At 45.5% G+C, this 18,092-nt stretch overlaps 1 protein-coding gene across 1 annotated transcript in view; it reads left to right on the forward strand.

Moving 5' to 3' along the window:
* SETD2 (SET domain containing 2, histone lysine methyltransferase) overlaps positions 1-18,092 on the forward strand; it is a 179,355-nt gene that overhangs the window by 43,440 nt on the left and 117,823 nt on the right. Inside the window, exons 9-10 of the mRNA XM_070944397.1 lie at positions 2,648-2,776; positions 5,935-6,582. Of these exons, the coding sequence (XP_070800498.1) occupies positions 2,648-2,776; positions 5,935-6,582 (777 nt within the window). The remainder of the gene's footprint in view (positions 1-2,647; positions 2,777-5,934; positions 6,583-18,092) is intronic.

Below are 18,092 nucleotides of genomic sequence, written 5' to 3' on the forward strand. Positions count from 1 at the left end.
AGCAGGGGTGGGTTCTACTTACCTTTACTACCGGTTCGCATCACGCCCCCTCATAAGTCACTTTTTCACAGCTTTTGTAACTTTCGTCACTACACGTATGCTTGTAAGTCGAGGACTACCTGTATTTACATTCATTGGAGAGAAAGGGATTATAAATGTAAGCAAGCACACCAGTGGTGGGTTCCTCCCGGTTCCGCCCGGTTCCGCCAAGCCAGTAGCGATGATGATATGATGTCACCGAACCGGTTCTGCCCCCCCCTGCCCCCCACCCCCCTCACCCACCCACCCGCGTTATTCTTACCTTTTATTTGGCCCCACCCCCAATCTATTGCTGCCTCCTGAGTCCCAGCTGATGGCTAGAGGGAAAAAAACTGTTTAAACTCTTGCTGTGGGGCTTCAAAGGGCCGCTCTACAGCTGATCAGTGTTAAAAGAAAATAAATGAGTAGACCGGTGCCTGCAAAAATAAATGGGTAGACTGGTGCCTGCAAAAATAAATGGGTAGACCAGTGCCTGCAAAAATACATGAGTAGACCGGTGCCTGCAAAAATAAATGGGTAGACCAGTGCCTGCAAAAATACATGAGTAGACCAGTGCCTGCAAAAATACATGGGTAGATTGGTACAGCTCTGCAAGCAGTTAAAAGCCTGGTAGACCAGTACCTCTGCTAAATCCTAAACAATTGTCACATGACCATCAAGCCACGCCCACAAAATAAGCCACGCCCACAGAACCGGTAGTAAAAAAATTTAGAACCCACCCCTGAAGCACACAATGGGGAAATACACATTGAAAGGAATACACTAAGCATTGCCAGCCACTGGAAGGATCAATTTAATTAAGGTTAGAGGGGGACCTTATTAAATTCTGGAAAACTCTTTTTAGAGGCTAATTGCTCTATGGGGAAAAGCAGCTCAGGAAAATATAGGTTTTTTAGGTAATCTTTCCACTCAGCTGGGAACTGGGAAGAGAGAGAACTCGGTCCAGCACAGGACAGTGCCTACTAACTGTGATGGCAAACACATGACAGATGGAGTGATGGTCGTAACTGTTAGCATTGGTTGCAAAGTGGCTTTTTAATCAGTCATAACTACTACCACTCTCTGCCCAAGGCAGAGAAGTGAACAAGCTCTGCTAAACAAGGACTAGCTGTATTTTAATAACTGGATTGTTAAATCTTTTTCTTATGGGGTTCTAAATAAAATACCAGAATAAGCTAATAAAAGGTCTTGCGTCATCCCAGACTCCTGACAGTTCAGGAGAGAAGGACACCACCACACCTGATCCTTAAGGATAAAATTTCCCTCCAGCCAAGCAGACAGGCCACCGGCTAACAATAAGTTCTGTCTGGTTTGACTGTCTTTTGACCATCCAATCCATTGCACTTTTCAAGAACTGAATTGAAACTCTCCTTGGCTGTTTCACACACCACACCGAGTCTTGAACTAGGGCTAACAAATCACTGTTAACTTGTTTTCTTAATAACAATGGTCTGTGCAAAGAAGTTGATTGGTTTCCACCACACACTGAACTGCCAACCACCCATTGTCCTCAAGTTGAGTTGCATCTTGAGTTAATGTTAGATGTTACTCCATCTTAATCAAACTTAGATGCCCTTTGGTGGTGGTGGTATCTGATAGAACAGGGGTGTCCATACTTGGCAGCTCTGCCTTAAATTATCCTCCAGAATCGGTTTAAGTTGCCAAGTTTGGAGACTCCTGTGGTAGAACATCCCAAGAGAACATCTCCTGCTTGGTTGTCAATGTCAAAAACTGATTCTGGAGGAGAATCCAAGGCAGAGTTTCAATCTGGATTGGATTCTGTAATCCAGGTAGGAGCAGTTCCATCACCCATTTTAATTGGATTGGATTCTATACAGGTAGTCCTTGATTTACGACCACAATTGGGCCCAACATTTCTGTTAAGTGAGACATTTGTTAAGTGAATTTTTCCCCATTTGATGACCTTTCTTGCCACAGTTGTTAAGTGAATCACTGTAGTTGTTACATTAGTAACACAGTTGTTAAGTGAATCTGGCTTTCCCTTTGACTTTGCTTGTCAGAAGGCATAAAAGGGGATCTCGTGACTCTGGGACACTGCAACCATGATAAATATGAGTCAGATGCCAAGCGTCTGAATTTTGATCATGTGACCACAGGGATGGCACAACAGTCATGTGAAAAATGGTCATAAATTACATTTTTTAGCACTATGTGTAACTTTCAATGGTTGCTAAACTGTTGCAAGTCGAGGACTACCTGTAGTCCAAGTAGGAGCAGTTCCATCACACATACCTCCGTGGTATAATATAGACAGGATTTTGAGAGGTCCAACCTGCCCTTGTCCTTTCTGAGAAGATCGTCCCACCAAGGGCCAACATCTGGTCTATAGTTTGGTGAGAAACGTAGTCAGGAGACGTTGCCAAGTTGAAGTTTCACCAGATCATAACCACCTGGTGTCATAATTGTTCTTCAAACAAGAGATTTATCACTTCAAAGTAACACTTATGGTGATGGTGGTGTTTTTTAATATCTGGCTGGTCCTTAAAATGGTAAATCTTACCCAGCTGATCCTCGTGATCTGATCCTTGTTTTTTTAACTGAGATTCCAAAACATTTTGGTCATCTCCTTCCCTTTTTTTATTTAAAGAATACCCATTCTCACGCCCGTCTGAAGTCTTTCCTGGAGTGCCATGGCTTGTCCCTCCTCTGGATCTGGATGGCAGAGCTCGGGGACAGCAGAGGAAACACAGCCAACAGTTTGAAACTGCAGCTGGAGGTCCGTGGCTGGGATGGCGTGGTTGCGTCTTGATGGGCAGGTGTTGAGATGAACGAATGAGCTGAAGAGGGGGTTCCTTGGTGCTTTCTCAGTGTAGGGCTTTGCTTACAGACTTCATGACCCAACTAGGGAACGTCATCAGTGCTAGAAGGGATTGGGGGGGGGGTTGCAGAGTACAGGAGAAAGAGAAGAGGAGGAGCAGGAGCAGGAGTAGGAGAAGGAGAGGAAACGGAGGAAGACAATGACCCTGAGGTCTTTGGTGCTCTCCGAGCTTGATGGCTTTCTTGGAGATGTTTCATGACCCAACTAGGGAACATCATCAGTGCTGGCTGAAGAGACCAACAGAAATATGGTTTCTTCAGCTCATCCACAATTTTCTTTCGCCAGTTCCCACATTGCATTGCATTGTTCCATCTGAGCGTTGTCGTCTTTGCACACAATGACGCTGCTTATGATCAAAGCAGTTGGTCGACAATGTTTTTAAGGGAGGGGAAAACCACTTTGCAGAGCTGGTTGTGCAAATCAGATGCTGATAGCTCTCATTCCAATAACATTTTTAAATCCCCCTGTATGGGCACAAGCTCATTTGAACGTGGGAAAAGGGTCGGATTTGACACGCAAGCAGCTTCAAGCTGAGAATTAATTTCAGATGAGAGGCCTTTGTTTAATCTTTTTAAAAACATTCCGTTATTCAGTGTTTTACTCTGCAAAATACATTTCCTGATTTGGCTGTCAGTCATTGATTTTGAACAACATTGAAAATTATATGGGAATAACTGGATTTACAGTAGATTATTTCCAGATTTTGAGAATTGGGGATCAAGTATAGGATGTTCCACTGACTTGTTGTTTGCTGTGACATTCAGCATTAGCATATCTTCCAGACATTGCATTACAGCCAAGAACTGGGAGTCATCTTTGGACTTCATATTCTAGACCAGTGTTTTTTAGCCTTGGCAACTTTAAGAGGTGTGGATTTCAACTCCCATAATTCTCCAGCCAGCATGCTTTAAGATGGGTGGGATTCAACCCCCATAATTCCCCAGCCAGCATGCTTGAAGATGTATGGACTTCAACTCCCAATATTCCTCAGCCAACATACTCAATGGGGAATTCTGGGAGCTGAGTTTCACACAATATAAAATTGCCAAGGTTGAGAAATGCTGCTCTAGAAGATCAGTCTGTTAGTAGTGATGGAGTTTTGGTTACTTCCAGTATCGGAGTTAGAGAACTCTTAGTTGCCAGAGAACATGAGTGAACGACAAAGGTGCTTTTTCAAGAGGCAACTGGACTTTGTTTTTCTTTGAAGATGTTTCACTTCTCATCCAAGAAGCTTCTTCAGCTCTGATTGGATAGTGGGGAATGGAAGGATTTATACTCCTTGCAGACAGCTGGTCATTTGCATTCTTTTTGAGAGTCATTGAGGCCACCTGGAGGTTTATCTGTGTTGTCAGGGTCACCTGAGTAGTGCAAATGGATGTGGACAGATGCATCAAATTCACAGGAAGATGTTAAAGAAAATAGTCTACCCTTCCTGGACTGTGCAGTATGCATTAAGGAAGACAGGCGCCTTAACATTGAAGTTTACAGAAAACCCCCACACACAGACCAATATTTACATTTTGATTCCCACTACCCACTGGAGCACAAAATGGGAGTCATCAGAACCCTACACCACCGAGCTAAAGGCCTGTCTACCAGCAAAGATGGAAAAGAAAAAAAACTAAAACACATGAAGGAAGCCCTCAGAACGTGTGGCTAATGGCCCTTCATCAAATCTCAAAACGACCCAACAGGAGCTCCTCCACAACTTTGTTCTCAAAGAAGAGAACAATAAACGAAGCAACGTTGTCATTTCATACGTTGCAGGAATATCAGAAAAGCTCAGAAGGATCTTCAGCCAACACAACATACGTAAACATTTCAAACCCAAGAATACACCAAGGCAGAAGCTTGTCCACCCCAAGGATAAAACACCCAGACACAAAATGAGCAATGTGGTATATACAGTACAATGCAGCGAGCCATCTGCAGATCTTTACAGTGGGGAAACAAAGCAACCACTTCATAAACGCATGGCACAACATAGGAGAACAAACCCATCAGGACAAGATTCAGCAGTTCATCTGCATTTAAAAGACAAAGGCCACTCTTTTGAAGACAGCAAAGTCCACTTTTTGGACAGAGAGGATCGCTGGTTTGAAAGAGGGGTCGAAGAGGCCATCTATGTAAAAATTGAACAGCCCTTTCTCAACAGAAGGGGAGGGATACGACATATATCTCCAGTCTACAACACAGTCCTTTCAAAAGTTCCAAGAAGGCTCCACACCAATTTGCACTACTACGGTGACCCTGACGACATAGATAAACCTCCAGGTGGCCTCAATGACTCTCTAAAAGAATGCAAATGACCAGCTGTCTGCAAGGAGTATAAATCCTTCCATTCCCCACCATCCAGTCAGAGCTGAAGAAGCTTCTTGGATGAGAAGTGAATCGTCTTCAAGTCCAGTTGCCTCTTGAAAAAGCACTTTTGGGACAACTATGACCTGGATGACTGAGAATCTCCATAGACATGAGTGATGACACTTGCTTTCCTAGATAACATCGAACCTATGGTGCATTGCTGTTCCTGTTATGTTCTCATGCATGTTGTAACCCTCCTTTGCTAATGTAAGCATATTATCTCTAGTTCATTCTGTAGGAAAAAGGAAGTCTGTGGTTTTCTGGTGAACCACCTACATTGGGTGACCAAAATGCAAAATTGTGGGTTCCTTGGTGCTCTCTGAGCTTGATGGTTTTCTTGCAGATGCTTCATGACCCAACTAGGTGACATCATCAGTGCTAGAAGGGAGTGGGGTTTGTGGAGAGGAGGAGGGAGGCGAAGAGAGGAGGAGGATTGTGGGGTCCTTGGCACTCTCTGAGCTTGGTGGTTTCCTTGCAGATGTTTCATTACCAAACGTGGTGACCTCATCAGTGCCACCAAGCTCAAGAGAGCACCAAGGACCCCACAGTTCAACCCTGTGCTACAAATGTTCTCTTGTATCAGAACCACATATGTGCGTCTAAACCTAGAAGGTCCTCCTCCCTTTGAGGACCTGAACTGTAACCCAAGCCCAGTTAGGGAGAACTGACCACCCTCATGTTGTGCTTGGTGACAGATCATCAAGACATTGGAGCTTCTGCCCATCCCTAACAAGAACATGCTGGAGGAGAGCAAAGTCCTTCCAGTCATCCAGCGTTGGGCCCGGACCAAATCCGCCATCCCACAACTGAGTGAAGGAGACAGTTATTCCAGTGAGAACACCTCCCGGGCTCATACGCCCCTCAACATGCCTGATCCATCCTCGAAGCCTGTCCTGGAGGGCGAGACAGATACTCCTAAGAAGGTGGCCTTCCAAAGACTCAAGATCATCAGTGAGAACAGCATGGACAGTGGTCTCTCAGACACCGCCAACGAGATGGAGCTGAAGGAGAACAAAGAAGACCTTGAGCATCTTGACTACCTTCCAAGCGAAGCAGTGGACAAGCATGCCTTGGAGCAGGAGACAACCAAGGACGCCACCACAGAAGTTTTGATGGACGCCACCAAGGCTCCTGCTGCTGACCAGGAGGCAGAGCCCGACCGGGAGACCAAGAAGAGTCACACCCCAAAGCTGGAGGACCCCGTTGCTGCCGAAACCCCCTCTCAAGACGAAGAGGAAGGGGTCTCTGATGTGGAAAGTGAACGGAGCCAAGAACAGACAGACAAGTTGGTAGATCTCAGCGACTTGGCTACCAAGCTCCTGGACTGCTGGAAAGACCTCAAAGTAAGTTGGATTCTCTGGGAAAATTAACTATTAGGCTTCAGAGTTAAGATTTTAAAGCCTGTGTGTGTTTTGTTGCATTCACACATGCAGGCTCCCATTTGAAGGGAGAATGAGTGAATGAATGAATGAATGAATGAATGAATGAATGAATGAATGAATGAATGAATAGCAGAATGGGATAAACTAAATCATATTTGCTTTGAGGGTCAATGCTTTGCAAACCTCACTATATCTATTTCCCATTTTGATCTGTTTTATTTTTTTGCTGCATGATTTTAAGCCATGAAAAGTATCCATTTGGCTCAGCCATAGAACAGAAATGAAAGTCAAATTGTTTCTCAACAGGACAGAATTAGTAGCATAGTATAATTAATTAATAACTAATTAATGAATTAATAATTTAAATTGGAGCAAACTGAACTTTCAACAGGTTAATTTCCAACAGACTGGAAGCCCTTCCATTAGAAAATGGATTTTCTTTTTTTTTTTTTTTTATCTTATACATCCAACAAACATTAAATCTATAGTGGTCTACATCACAACGCGAGAAGGAAATAAACTTGTCCCATTACATATATAGGGTAACCTACAAAAGTCTATTACATATACCAATTGACATGCTTATCCAATATCTCTATTTATAGCTCGATTTGACATCCAATTATACCATTGACTCCAAAATATATAGTAATCTGTGTCCCCCCGTCCTTTCAGTAACATAGTAAGACGATCTGATTCCGCACAATTCATTATTTTCTGAATTACTACTTGTTTGGGTGGGCTAACATCCATCTTCCAGTATTGGGCCCATGTCAATCTTGCAGCTGTTGTTATATGCAGCAGCAGGTACCATGCCGTTCTATTAACATTTTTGGGTCTTATCCCTAATAAAAATACCTCAGGACGCAATTGTATATGCTGCCCCAACATTTCATTGAGCCACTTCAGAATATTCTTCCACAATTTCATTGCCTCTCGGCAGGTCCACCATTGGTGGAAATATGTGCCTTCTTTAACGCCACATTTCCAACAGACTGAGGGTGTTCCAGGGAACATTTTTGCGAGTCTGGCCGGTGGTAAATGCCATCGATATGCCATTTTATATATATTTTCTTTATATCCTATTGACCAGGTTAATTTCATATTCTTAGTCCAAATTTCGCTCCATCTCTCAGGCTCTATTGAATAACCTAGATTCTTCTCCCAGGCATGAACCAAATTCTTCGCACCTTCCTCACCTACCTCCATAGCCATAAAGAATTTATAACATTTAGATAACTCCTTTTCATCCATCGCCAATAATATTCTATCCAAAATTTGCACCTCTCGGCTAATCCCAAGTCTCTGTCTATCTCTCATATACTTACTGCTAATTTGCATGTACATCCACCAATCTAGGTTCACTCCTTGTTCCTGAAGTAACAATTTAGTTTTTATCTTCCCATTCATATCTAATATTTCTTTGTAAGTCAATTTTTTCTCCGGATTATACAGACTCGGATAGATCACAGTTTCCACAGGTGAAACCCAGAGTGGTACCTTATTATAATGTGTTTTCCTAATTTCCATCCAACTCTCAATCAGGACTCCTTGCACGTGATGTTTCGTAAAATATTTATTTATTTATTTATTTATCTATCAAATTTTTATACCGCCCTTCTCCCAAAGGGACTCAGGGCGGTGTACAGCAAAGATAAAAAGCAACAATATAAAAGTTAAAAACAATTTAAAATTATTAGATAGTTTGGCCAATCAACTAAAACACAATAACCCATTAAAATAATATTTTAGGCCAGCCCTGCTTGATGGAATAATAGCGTTTTAAGGGCGCGGCAGAAGGTATGGAGGTCGGAAATCTGATGAATCTCCGGGGGCAGCTCGTTCCAGAGGGCAGGTGCGCTCCCACAGAGAAGGCTCTCCCCCTGGGGGTCGCCAGTCGACACTGTCTAACCGACGGCACCCTGAGGAGACCCTCTCTGTGGGAGTGTACTGGTCGGTGGGAGGCTATTGGAGGCAGAAAGCGGTCTTGTAAATATCCAGGTCCTATGCCATGGAGCGCTTTAAAGGTAGCGACCAACACCTTGAATCGCACCCAGAAAACCACTGGGAGCCAGTGCAGCTCGCGCAGGAGCGGTGTTACATGGGAGCACCGAGTCGCCCCCATAATCACCCACGCAGCCGCATTCTGGACCAGCTGGAGCCTCCGGGTGCTCTTCAAGGGGAGCCCCATGTAGAGAGCGTTACAGTAGCCCAGACAGGAAGTGATGAGGGCGTGAGTGACTGTGCGCAAGGCGTCCCGGTCCAGAAAGGGGCGCAACTGGTGGATCAGGCGACCTTGATAAAAAGCCCCCCTGGCCACAGCTGTCAGATGGTCTTCTAAAGACAGCTGAGAGTCCAGGAGGACACACAAGTTGCGAACCCTCTCTGAGGGGGCCAAAGTCTCACCCCCTATAGTCAGTGATGGAACCAACTGACTATGACGGGACGCCGGAAACCACAGCCACTCGGTCTTGGAGGGGTTGAGCCTGAGCTTGTTTCTCCCCATCCAGATCTGTACGGCCTCAAGGCACTGGGTCATCAAGGTCATCATTGGGGTGGCCCGGGGTGGAAATGTACAGCTGAGTATCATCAGCGTACTGATGGAAATCCACCCTGAAGCCACGGAGGATCTCACCCAGCGGCTTCACATAAATGTTGAACAGGAGAGGCGAGAGGACCGACCCCTGCGGCACCCCACAAACTAGGCGCCTTGGGGTCGACCTCCCCCCCATGTCAACACAGACTGCGTACGGTCAGAAAGGAAGGAGGAGAACCACCGTAACACGGTGCCCCCCACCCCTAACCCCTCCAACCAACGCAGCATGATACCATGGTCGATGGTATCAAAAGCTGCTGAGAGATCTAATAGGACCAGGACAGAGGAACAGCCCCTGTCCCGAGCCCTCCAGAGATCATCAACCAATGCGACCAATGCCGTTTCCGTGCTATACCCAGGATTGAAGCCCGACTGGAACGGATCCAGATAGTCCACTTCATCCAGGTACTGGGGAAGCTGTCACGCCACCACACTCTCCACAACCTTCGCCACAAAGCGAAGATTGGAGACTGGACGATAGTTTGATAAAACAGCCAGGTCCAGAGAAGGCTTCTTGAGGAGGGGCCTCACCACCGCCTCTTTCAAGGCGGCGGGAAAGAAACCCTCACTCAGAGAAGCGTTGACAATCCCCTGGAGCCAGCCTCGTGTCACCTCCCGGGAAGCCAGGACCAACCAGGAGGGGCACGGGTCCAATAAACATGTGGCCGCGTTCAACCTACCCAGAACCCTGTCCACGTCCTCGGGAGCCACAAGGTCAAACTCCTCCCAGCTAACATTCTCAGGACCCACCTCCATCATCCCATCCGGCTCTACCCAGTCGGAGTCCAAACCCTCCCGAATCTGAGTGATTTTGTCATGCAGATATTGCACAAAATCCTCAGCCCTGCCCTGCAAGGGGTCTTCCCGCGCTCCCAGGTGGAGGAGGGAGCAGGTCACCCTAAACAGGGCAGCCGGGCGATTATCTGATGACGCAATAAGAGCGGAAAAATAATTACATTTTGCCGCTTTTATCGCCACTAGGTAGGTCTTAATATAGGACCTTACCAGTGTTCGGTCGGATTCAGAACGGCTGGCCCTCCAACCGCTCTCCAGGCATCTTTTCCGGCGCTTCATCTCTCTCAGCTCCTCAGAGAACCAAGGAGCCAATTGAGAACGGCGCCGGGTCAGAGGCCGCAAAGGCACGACGCGATCCAAAGCCCCAGCGGCCACCCTCTCCCAGGCCGCCACTAGTTCTTCAGTTGAGCCGTGAGCCAGAGCCTCAGGGAATGGCCCAAGCTCCATCAGGAACCTATCCGGGTCCATCAGGCGCCTGGGACAGAACCATTTACCTGGTTCCGTCTCCCTGCAGCGAGGGTTAGCGGTTTGAAAGTCCAGTTGGAGGAGTGAATGATCAGACCATGACAAGGGCTCGGTGACTAAGTCCCCTATTTCTAGATCATTCTGCCACTGACCAGAGACAAAAATCAGATCCAGAGTGTGTCCCCCCGTGTGTGTGGGGCCATGAACTAACTGGGTCAGGTCCAAGGCCGTCATGGAAGCCATGAACTCCTGAGCCGCCATAGACGTTTCACCGACCGATGGCAGGTTGAAATCCCCCATAACCATAAGCCTGGGGGTATCAACCGCCACCCCGGCTATCACGTCAGGCAGCTCGGGTAGGGCCGCTGTTGCATAGCAGGGAGCCAGGTACACAATCAGCAGGCCCACCTGCACCCCCTGGCCCCACTTCACAAGGAGGGACTCACATCCGGCTATCTGAGGAACAGTGGCCTCCCTCGGACATAGACTTTCATTAATAATAACCGCCACCCCCCTGCCCCTTCCCTGAGCCCTGGGCTGATGGAATGCCCAGAAACCCGGTGGGCACATTTCAACAAGGGGCACCCCCCCTTCCGAGCCCAGCCAGGTCTCCGTAATACCCACCAGGTCTGCACCCCCCTCCTGGATAAGATCATAAATGAGGGGGGCTTTATTTACCATGGACCTGGTGTTGCACAACATCAGCCGGAGGCTCCGGCCCTGAGGATCTGAACAACCTGGGAAACGAGAAAAGCATTGGGGACCGGAGTGCGCAATCGCTCGAAGATAGCGAGTGCGCACTCCCCGAACATAATATGGCCCCCTGCTTCCACCATATCTGCCCCTCCCACTCACAGTACTGATAGAACAGCCCTCCCTAAGTCGAGCTCCGGCCCCCTCCCCCAAAATATGCTGGGGGTTTGCCTCTCTCCCACCATAGGTGGGCATGCCACCCCTGTTGGAGATCATGACCTTCGATTGCTAACAGACGTCTCCTTTGTAGTGTAATCCACTCATGGATCCAAACCAAAACCGCCGAATTATAGTAGTACTTCCAATTTGGGACCCCCAACCCACCTTGTTCTTTCGGTTTCTGCATCATTTTCAACTTAATTCGAGGCTTCTTGCCCTGCCAAATAAATCTATTTGTAGCCCTGTCCAAGTTCCTAAAAAAGGTTTTATCGAGTCTAACTGGAGCCGTTTGAAAGAGAAATACCATTCTGGGCACTATGTGGGTCTTAATTAAGGCTATCCGTCCCATTAATGACAATTGTATCTTGCCCCATTTCTCCAAATCTTTGTCTAGTTGCTCAGTTAATTTTAGATAGTTATCCGCCTTTATTGAGGAGCATCTATCAGACAGCCAAATCCCTAAATATTTGACTTTACGAACTACCTGGAGGCCCAAAGTGTTTTGTAATTCTAATTTTTGTATTTCCGTCATGTTTTTAACTATAATATTTGTTTTTTTCCTATTTATTTGTAATCCAGCCACCTCACCAAATTTCTGTATTATGTCAATAAGTCACCCTCCAGAGGTTAATGGCTCTTCCAGAACAAAGACCAGGTCGTCCGCAAACACCTGGACCTTGTATTCTTGTTCTCTGATCTTCAATCCTCTTATACTCACCTCTTGTCTTATTGACCTAAGTAAAGGTTCTAGCGTGAATATAAACAGCAATGGGGAGAGTGGGCAGCCTTGTCTCGTTCCCTTCGCTATCGTCACCTCCTCCGACTCTTCTCCATTGACCGAAATCTTGTTCTTCTGTTGACTATAAATTGCCTGGATTGCATTTATGAAATGATCGCCATATATTTCAATTGTGATATAAGATAATTCCAATTGACCCTATCGAAGGCTTTCTGGGAGTCCAAAAAGTGGAACGCTGCCTGCTTCTCAGGGTGAGCCTCGTAATATTCCAGGGCATCCATTATGATCCGTACATTATCTTTCAACTGTCTGGCCGGTAGAAAACCATTTTGATCTATATGGATGAATTCGCTAAGGTATCTCTTAAATCTAGCTGCCATTACAGCTGCAAAAATTTTATAGTCGGCGTTTAAAAGTGAGATGGGCCTATAGTTATGTATCAGAGTGTGGTCCCCCCCTTCCTTCGGTATTAAAGAAATATAGGCCTCTAGCCATGATTTGGGAGCCTTAGACTCCATCAATACCATATTAAAAATTTCTTTCATATATTTTATGTATAGATCTGTAAAGGTTTTATAAATCTCTGCAGGCAAGCCATCAGTACCAGGGGTTTTACCGGCCTTCTGCCTCTTGATCGCAATCTCTATCTCTCCTTCCATTATCTCCTTATTCAACAGGTCCTTGACTGAATCTGGAAATTTGGGAAGATCCAAATGTTCCAAGTATACCTTAATTTTCTCATCCGGCACTTGCTCACTGGCATAAAGTTGTGAAAAGAATTCCTGTGCAATCCCTTTTTTCTGTTCATTATCTACCCATATGACTCCCGTCTTGTCCTGTAATTGGTCTATCTGCCTACTTTCCCTTTCCTTCTTTAGTTTATAAGTAAGCCACCGGCCCGCCCTATTAGCATATTCAAAATGGTGTTGTCTGGCCATTCTAAGATTATGTGCTATTTCCTCCTGGTCTAGTAATATGAGTTGATGTTTACTTGCGTCTACTGCTTCCTTAGCTTTAGCATCTAGTGGGTTAATCTGTAAATTCCTCTCTGCAGTCCGCAACTTCGCAGTCCAGGTTTCCCTCTCCTTAAGTTTCTGTCTTTTCTTCCCCGCTATATATTTAATCGCTAACCCTCTCATATAGGCTTTCGCCGTATCCCACAAAATCTGTATCGAGGTTTCCTTATTATCGTTGACCCTAAAGAAGGCTTCCATTTCTCTCTTTACCATTTGTTGAAATTCCGTCTCCGTTAAAATACTTGCTCTCAACATCCATCTCTTATTTCTTTTGATTGTGTCCCTCTTCCACCTAACCAATAATGGACTATGGTCTGCCCAGGTATTCGGTTCTATCTCTGTCGCTACAGTTCTGGTCTTTAAATCTGTAGTTTCCCACATCATATCCAGCCTTGACCAAAATTTATGCCTGGGAGAGAAGAAGGTATATTGATTTGTCTGAGGGTGAAGCGCTCGCCATATATCCGTAAGACCCAACTCATCTCTCATATCTGCACATACTTTTGGAAGAATTCTCCTATTATCTCTCTTTTGACTGTTCCCCGGTAAATAATCCCAATCCCTGTCAATTACTGCATTAAAATCGCCTAGTATAGCTATATGGTCATATTGCAAATCAATAAGTTTTTGATACACCTTTTGATAGAAATCAGACTGTCCATTATTTGGGGCGTATATTCCCACCAAGAGGACCTGTAACCGGCCTATACGTATCTCCAACATTAGAGTCCTTCCCTCATCATCCATATAAATTAATTTAGGTTCCAGGCAACTTTTAACATAAAAGACCACACCTCTTTGTTTCTCGTCAGCTAACGTAGCATACAGTTTACCAAGTTCAGGACATTGCAAAACACATTCACATTGTTTTTTAATATGCACTTCCTGGAGACATATAACATCCATTTTCAGTTTTAGTAAATTCTTGAAAACCCGCTTTCTCTTCACTTGTGCATTCAAACCATTTGTATTTAATGAGAACAAACATATTTCCTCCCCCATCTTTACTTATCTGCATTCTTTGCTCTAGTTGTCTGTCTGGTTACCCGTTGGTTGCTCTCTTCTTCTCTTTCCCTTACTCCTACCGCTCCTTTCTCCTCCTGCCCTCCTTCCTGACCCTTACTATCTACCACATCTTCACTTTCCCTTCCTCCTTCCCTTTCCCAATTTGTAAATTCACTTTCAAGAAACTCATCAGCTTCCTGCGGGGTTTCAAGATGTACTCTCTTCCCCTGCCATGTCACCAAGAGCCCATCTGGAAGTAGCCACTTATATCTCACATCATATTTTCGTAGTTGTGTTGTCAGCGCTTGGTAGTTTCGTCTTTGATCTCGCACCTTCTTCGGCACCTGTCTCAAAATGGTGACCTGTTTGCCAGCGTACTTTATCACCTGGTCCTTCGATCTCTGGTATACTTCCTCCCGTAACAATCTCTTACTAAATTTTACGTGGACTTCCCTCGGGAGATTCTGTCTCCTTGTAAATGATGTAAAAACCCGGAAACATTCGTCAATACCACTGTGGACCATTTGCGTGTCTTTCTGCAGCATCCCTGCCACCATCTCAACCATCTTATCTTCCAAGTTTTCTTCCGGCTCCTCCCTAATATTCTGAAATCTCAGGATGTGGGCAGACTTCTCCATCTCAAGCAGAACTATATCATCTTCAAGCTGCTTATTAACCAGTAGCTGTCGCACCCCACACCTCTCTATCACTGCCTCAACATTCTCCACCTTTGTAGCTACCTCCTGGATCTGGCCCTCGTGCTTTTCCATTGTCACACACACATCATTCAATCTCTCTGAGATTTGTTTCACCTCTCCTCGCATGCCTCCCATCTCCTGTTTCAATTCAGCCAGGTCCTTCGCTGTGGCCTCCTGGTTTTTTGTCATAGTTTCCTGTATAGCATATAATAAATTCTGAATTCCTTGAAGCGTAGAAGTCTTCTCGGCCACAGCTACCGCCTCTAGAGATTTATGCGGAGTAGGAGGAGTTGTAATTGGAGCCATAGATGCTGTTGATATCGGAAGCTTCTTTCCGGTCTTAGTTGAGGAGCTAGACATTTCTGCTAAACAGAAGAACCTCCTCCAAAGTAGCATATAACTAAGATGAACCCAAAGGTGCTAGTTGTTGCTCTACCCTATCCCAATAATTGATCAATATTCTAGTCTGTTAGCGAGTTACTTTGCTATTTAGTCAGTTATCTACCTTACTTCCTATCCCCCCTTCAGTACTCTCAAATGATTAATAGTTAAATCAGTTAATTATCTAATTATTGCTCTAGAATTAATCAATACTCTAATCAAATCAATTAGTCCACTTTATATTAATTCTCACCACTACATTTAACTCCTAATTTTCCAAAACAAATATATACAAATATACCCCAACAAATTACTTATAATTTCAATCAGTCCATTAATAAGATGATCTAAGAATTAGTAGAGATAGCAAAGCCATTCGTGGCAAGGGATTTTGAAAAAGGAAGCGCTATCCGGCGTGACGTCATAGGCGAGTGGAACGGTAGGGAAAGTTTTCCTGAGCTTCGAAACTTTTGTTTCTCTTTGCCAAGTGGTTAAAGGAGCCATTGCTGATCGTGGAGCGATCGGCAAAGAAGGATGAAGGTCCGGGCTTGCCAGGAGTAATGCGAACTCCCGACGAAGTGAAAGATGATCCTGATCTCCGGTGAGAGAGAAAAGGGCCCTGCAGAGAGGGCAGAGGCCCTATTGCCATGACAGAGCGCTTTTGGGGGAATGGAGCGGAAGCGGCACTGGCGGTGAAATAAATAGACTGGATTGCGAGAAAGGAACGGATTGTCCCCTCAGGATTAACGCTGAAGATTCAGGGGGCGCAAGGCTGATTTTTGGCTGGAAGCGGCAGATTGGTTTCGTGAGTAACTTGGAGGCGATATTGGAAGATCGGAGAGATCGGGTGCTGAGTGGCCTGTCGGGTCGGATGGGCGCTGTTTCCTCTTAATTTTGGTTGTAATTGGAGCTTTTGTAGACTCTACCCCCTATTTTATTACTGCTGTGCTTTTTAAAAGCGATTTGACAATTAGCTGGTAAGTGCTGGAAGAGCTCCTCCTATCAACCTTTCCCCTGACTTGGAGGTGGACTCGGTGGTGACGAAGACATTTTAACGTGATTGCTATGGAGAATTATACTTGATACCTGCACGACGGGAGAACTGTAATAGAAAATGGATTTTCTAATGCCAAAGTAGGAGTGGATTTTCTGACCAGTGCAGGTAGTCCTCAACTTACCATTTGTTTAGTGACTGTTTAAAGTTACAGTGACACTGAAAAAAGTGACTTATGACTGTTTTTTACACTTATCATTGCAGCATCCCCATAGTCACGTGATCAAAATTCACATGTTTGGCAATTGACTTGTATTTATGACAGTTGCAGTGTCCCGGGGTCACATGATCCACTTTTGTGACCATCTGACAAGCAAAGTCAATAAGGAAGCCAGATTCACTTAACAACCATGTCACTAACTTAACAACTGCAGTGATTCACTTAACAGCCATGGCAAGAAATGTAGTAAAATGGGGCAAAACTCACTGTCTTGCTTAGCAACAGTAATGTTGGGCTCGATTGTGGTTGTAACTCGAGGACTACCTGTGAACTTTATCTGTCATGTGATCAAATTCTTGGCCATGGGATATCAAACACTGTCTCCTGCTAAACATTAAAGAGACATTGGAAGCCTGTTTTTCATTTTGAAGAATAGCAAATAACTTAAGAAAGATTCAGCCTACACAAGGGGTGGGTGATGTATTGTTACTGAGTTGTTAGAAACTTAGCATGGGAAAAAAATGGGGTCTTGAAAAGACCAGCATTAGGGGAACCCTTCCAGAAGAAAAGAAATATGCAGTGAGTTTGGATCCTGTCTTTTGATTTTTACTTTTCAAAAGTTACAAATATCTATAGCAGTATTTTTAAACCTTGACAACTGAAGATGGGTGGACTTCAACTCCCAGCATCCCACAGCCACCATGCTTTCAGATGGGTGGACTTCAACTCCCAGCATCCCACAACCACCATGCTTTCAGACGGGTGGACTTCAACTCCCAGAATTCCCCAGCCAGCATTCTTTAAGATGAGTGGACTTCAACCCCCAGAATCCCCCAGTCGGCAAGCTTTAAGTTGGGTAAACTTCAACTCCCAGAATCCCCCAGTCGGCATTCTTTAAGAGGGGTGGACTTCAACTCCCAGAATTCCCCAGTCAGCATGCTTTAAGATGGGTGAACTTCAACTTTTTTGTATCCAAGATGGAGGCAACGGAGGAAACATAGTTACATCGCGGGCAGAAAAATTGCTATTAAACTAAGATAATAGTTTAATAATAGGAGAGAGAGAAGCCCAGTTGCATCCGAGAGGCCTACCCAAGAGACCAGAGGCCCATTGAAATGAAGTGAGCTGAGAGACAAACCAACTAGAGGCAGCAAAACCAACAGGCAGAGAACAAAGAGGCGAGCTGGTGAGCGAGTGGGGCCAGCTGCAGAATAGGGAGGAAAATCAGCTGTGGGGCGGAGAGGCCAGTAGACCGAGGGGAGCAAAATGACTGGCAGAGAACAAAGAGGCGAGCTGGTGAGAGAGTGGAGCAAGGAGGAGGAGAAGAGAGGAGAGGCGAGCTTGCTGTGGACCATCCAGGTGATCCTGTTTGATGGTGGAAGCAGCGTACCGGCGTGACGGACCAGCAAACGGGAGCCATGTGGCTGCTGAGGAAAAAGCAGCTGCAGCACAGCAAGGAAGAAAGCCAGCAGCAAGGGACAGCGCAGCGCAGCGAGCTAGAGTCTGAGAGCAGCACAGAGAGCAATGGGGAAAGCTATGGTGGAGCTGAGTGGCAGGCTGAGTGGAGCAGACCAGACAGCGGAGCTGAGGTGAGCTGACTGGAAAGCTGACCGGCAGACCAAGATGGCTGACCAGAGCAGAGACGAGACC

Source organism: Pituophis catenifer, unplaced genomic scaffold, assembly GCF_029215685.1.
Source record: "Pituophis catenifer annectens isolate HBS135680 unplaced genomic scaffold, rPitCat1.0.hap2 SCAF_5, whole genome shotgun sequence".
NCBI classification, from domain to species: domain Eukaryota; kingdom Metazoa; phylum Chordata; class Lepidosauria; order Squamata; family Colubridae; genus Pituophis; species Pituophis catenifer.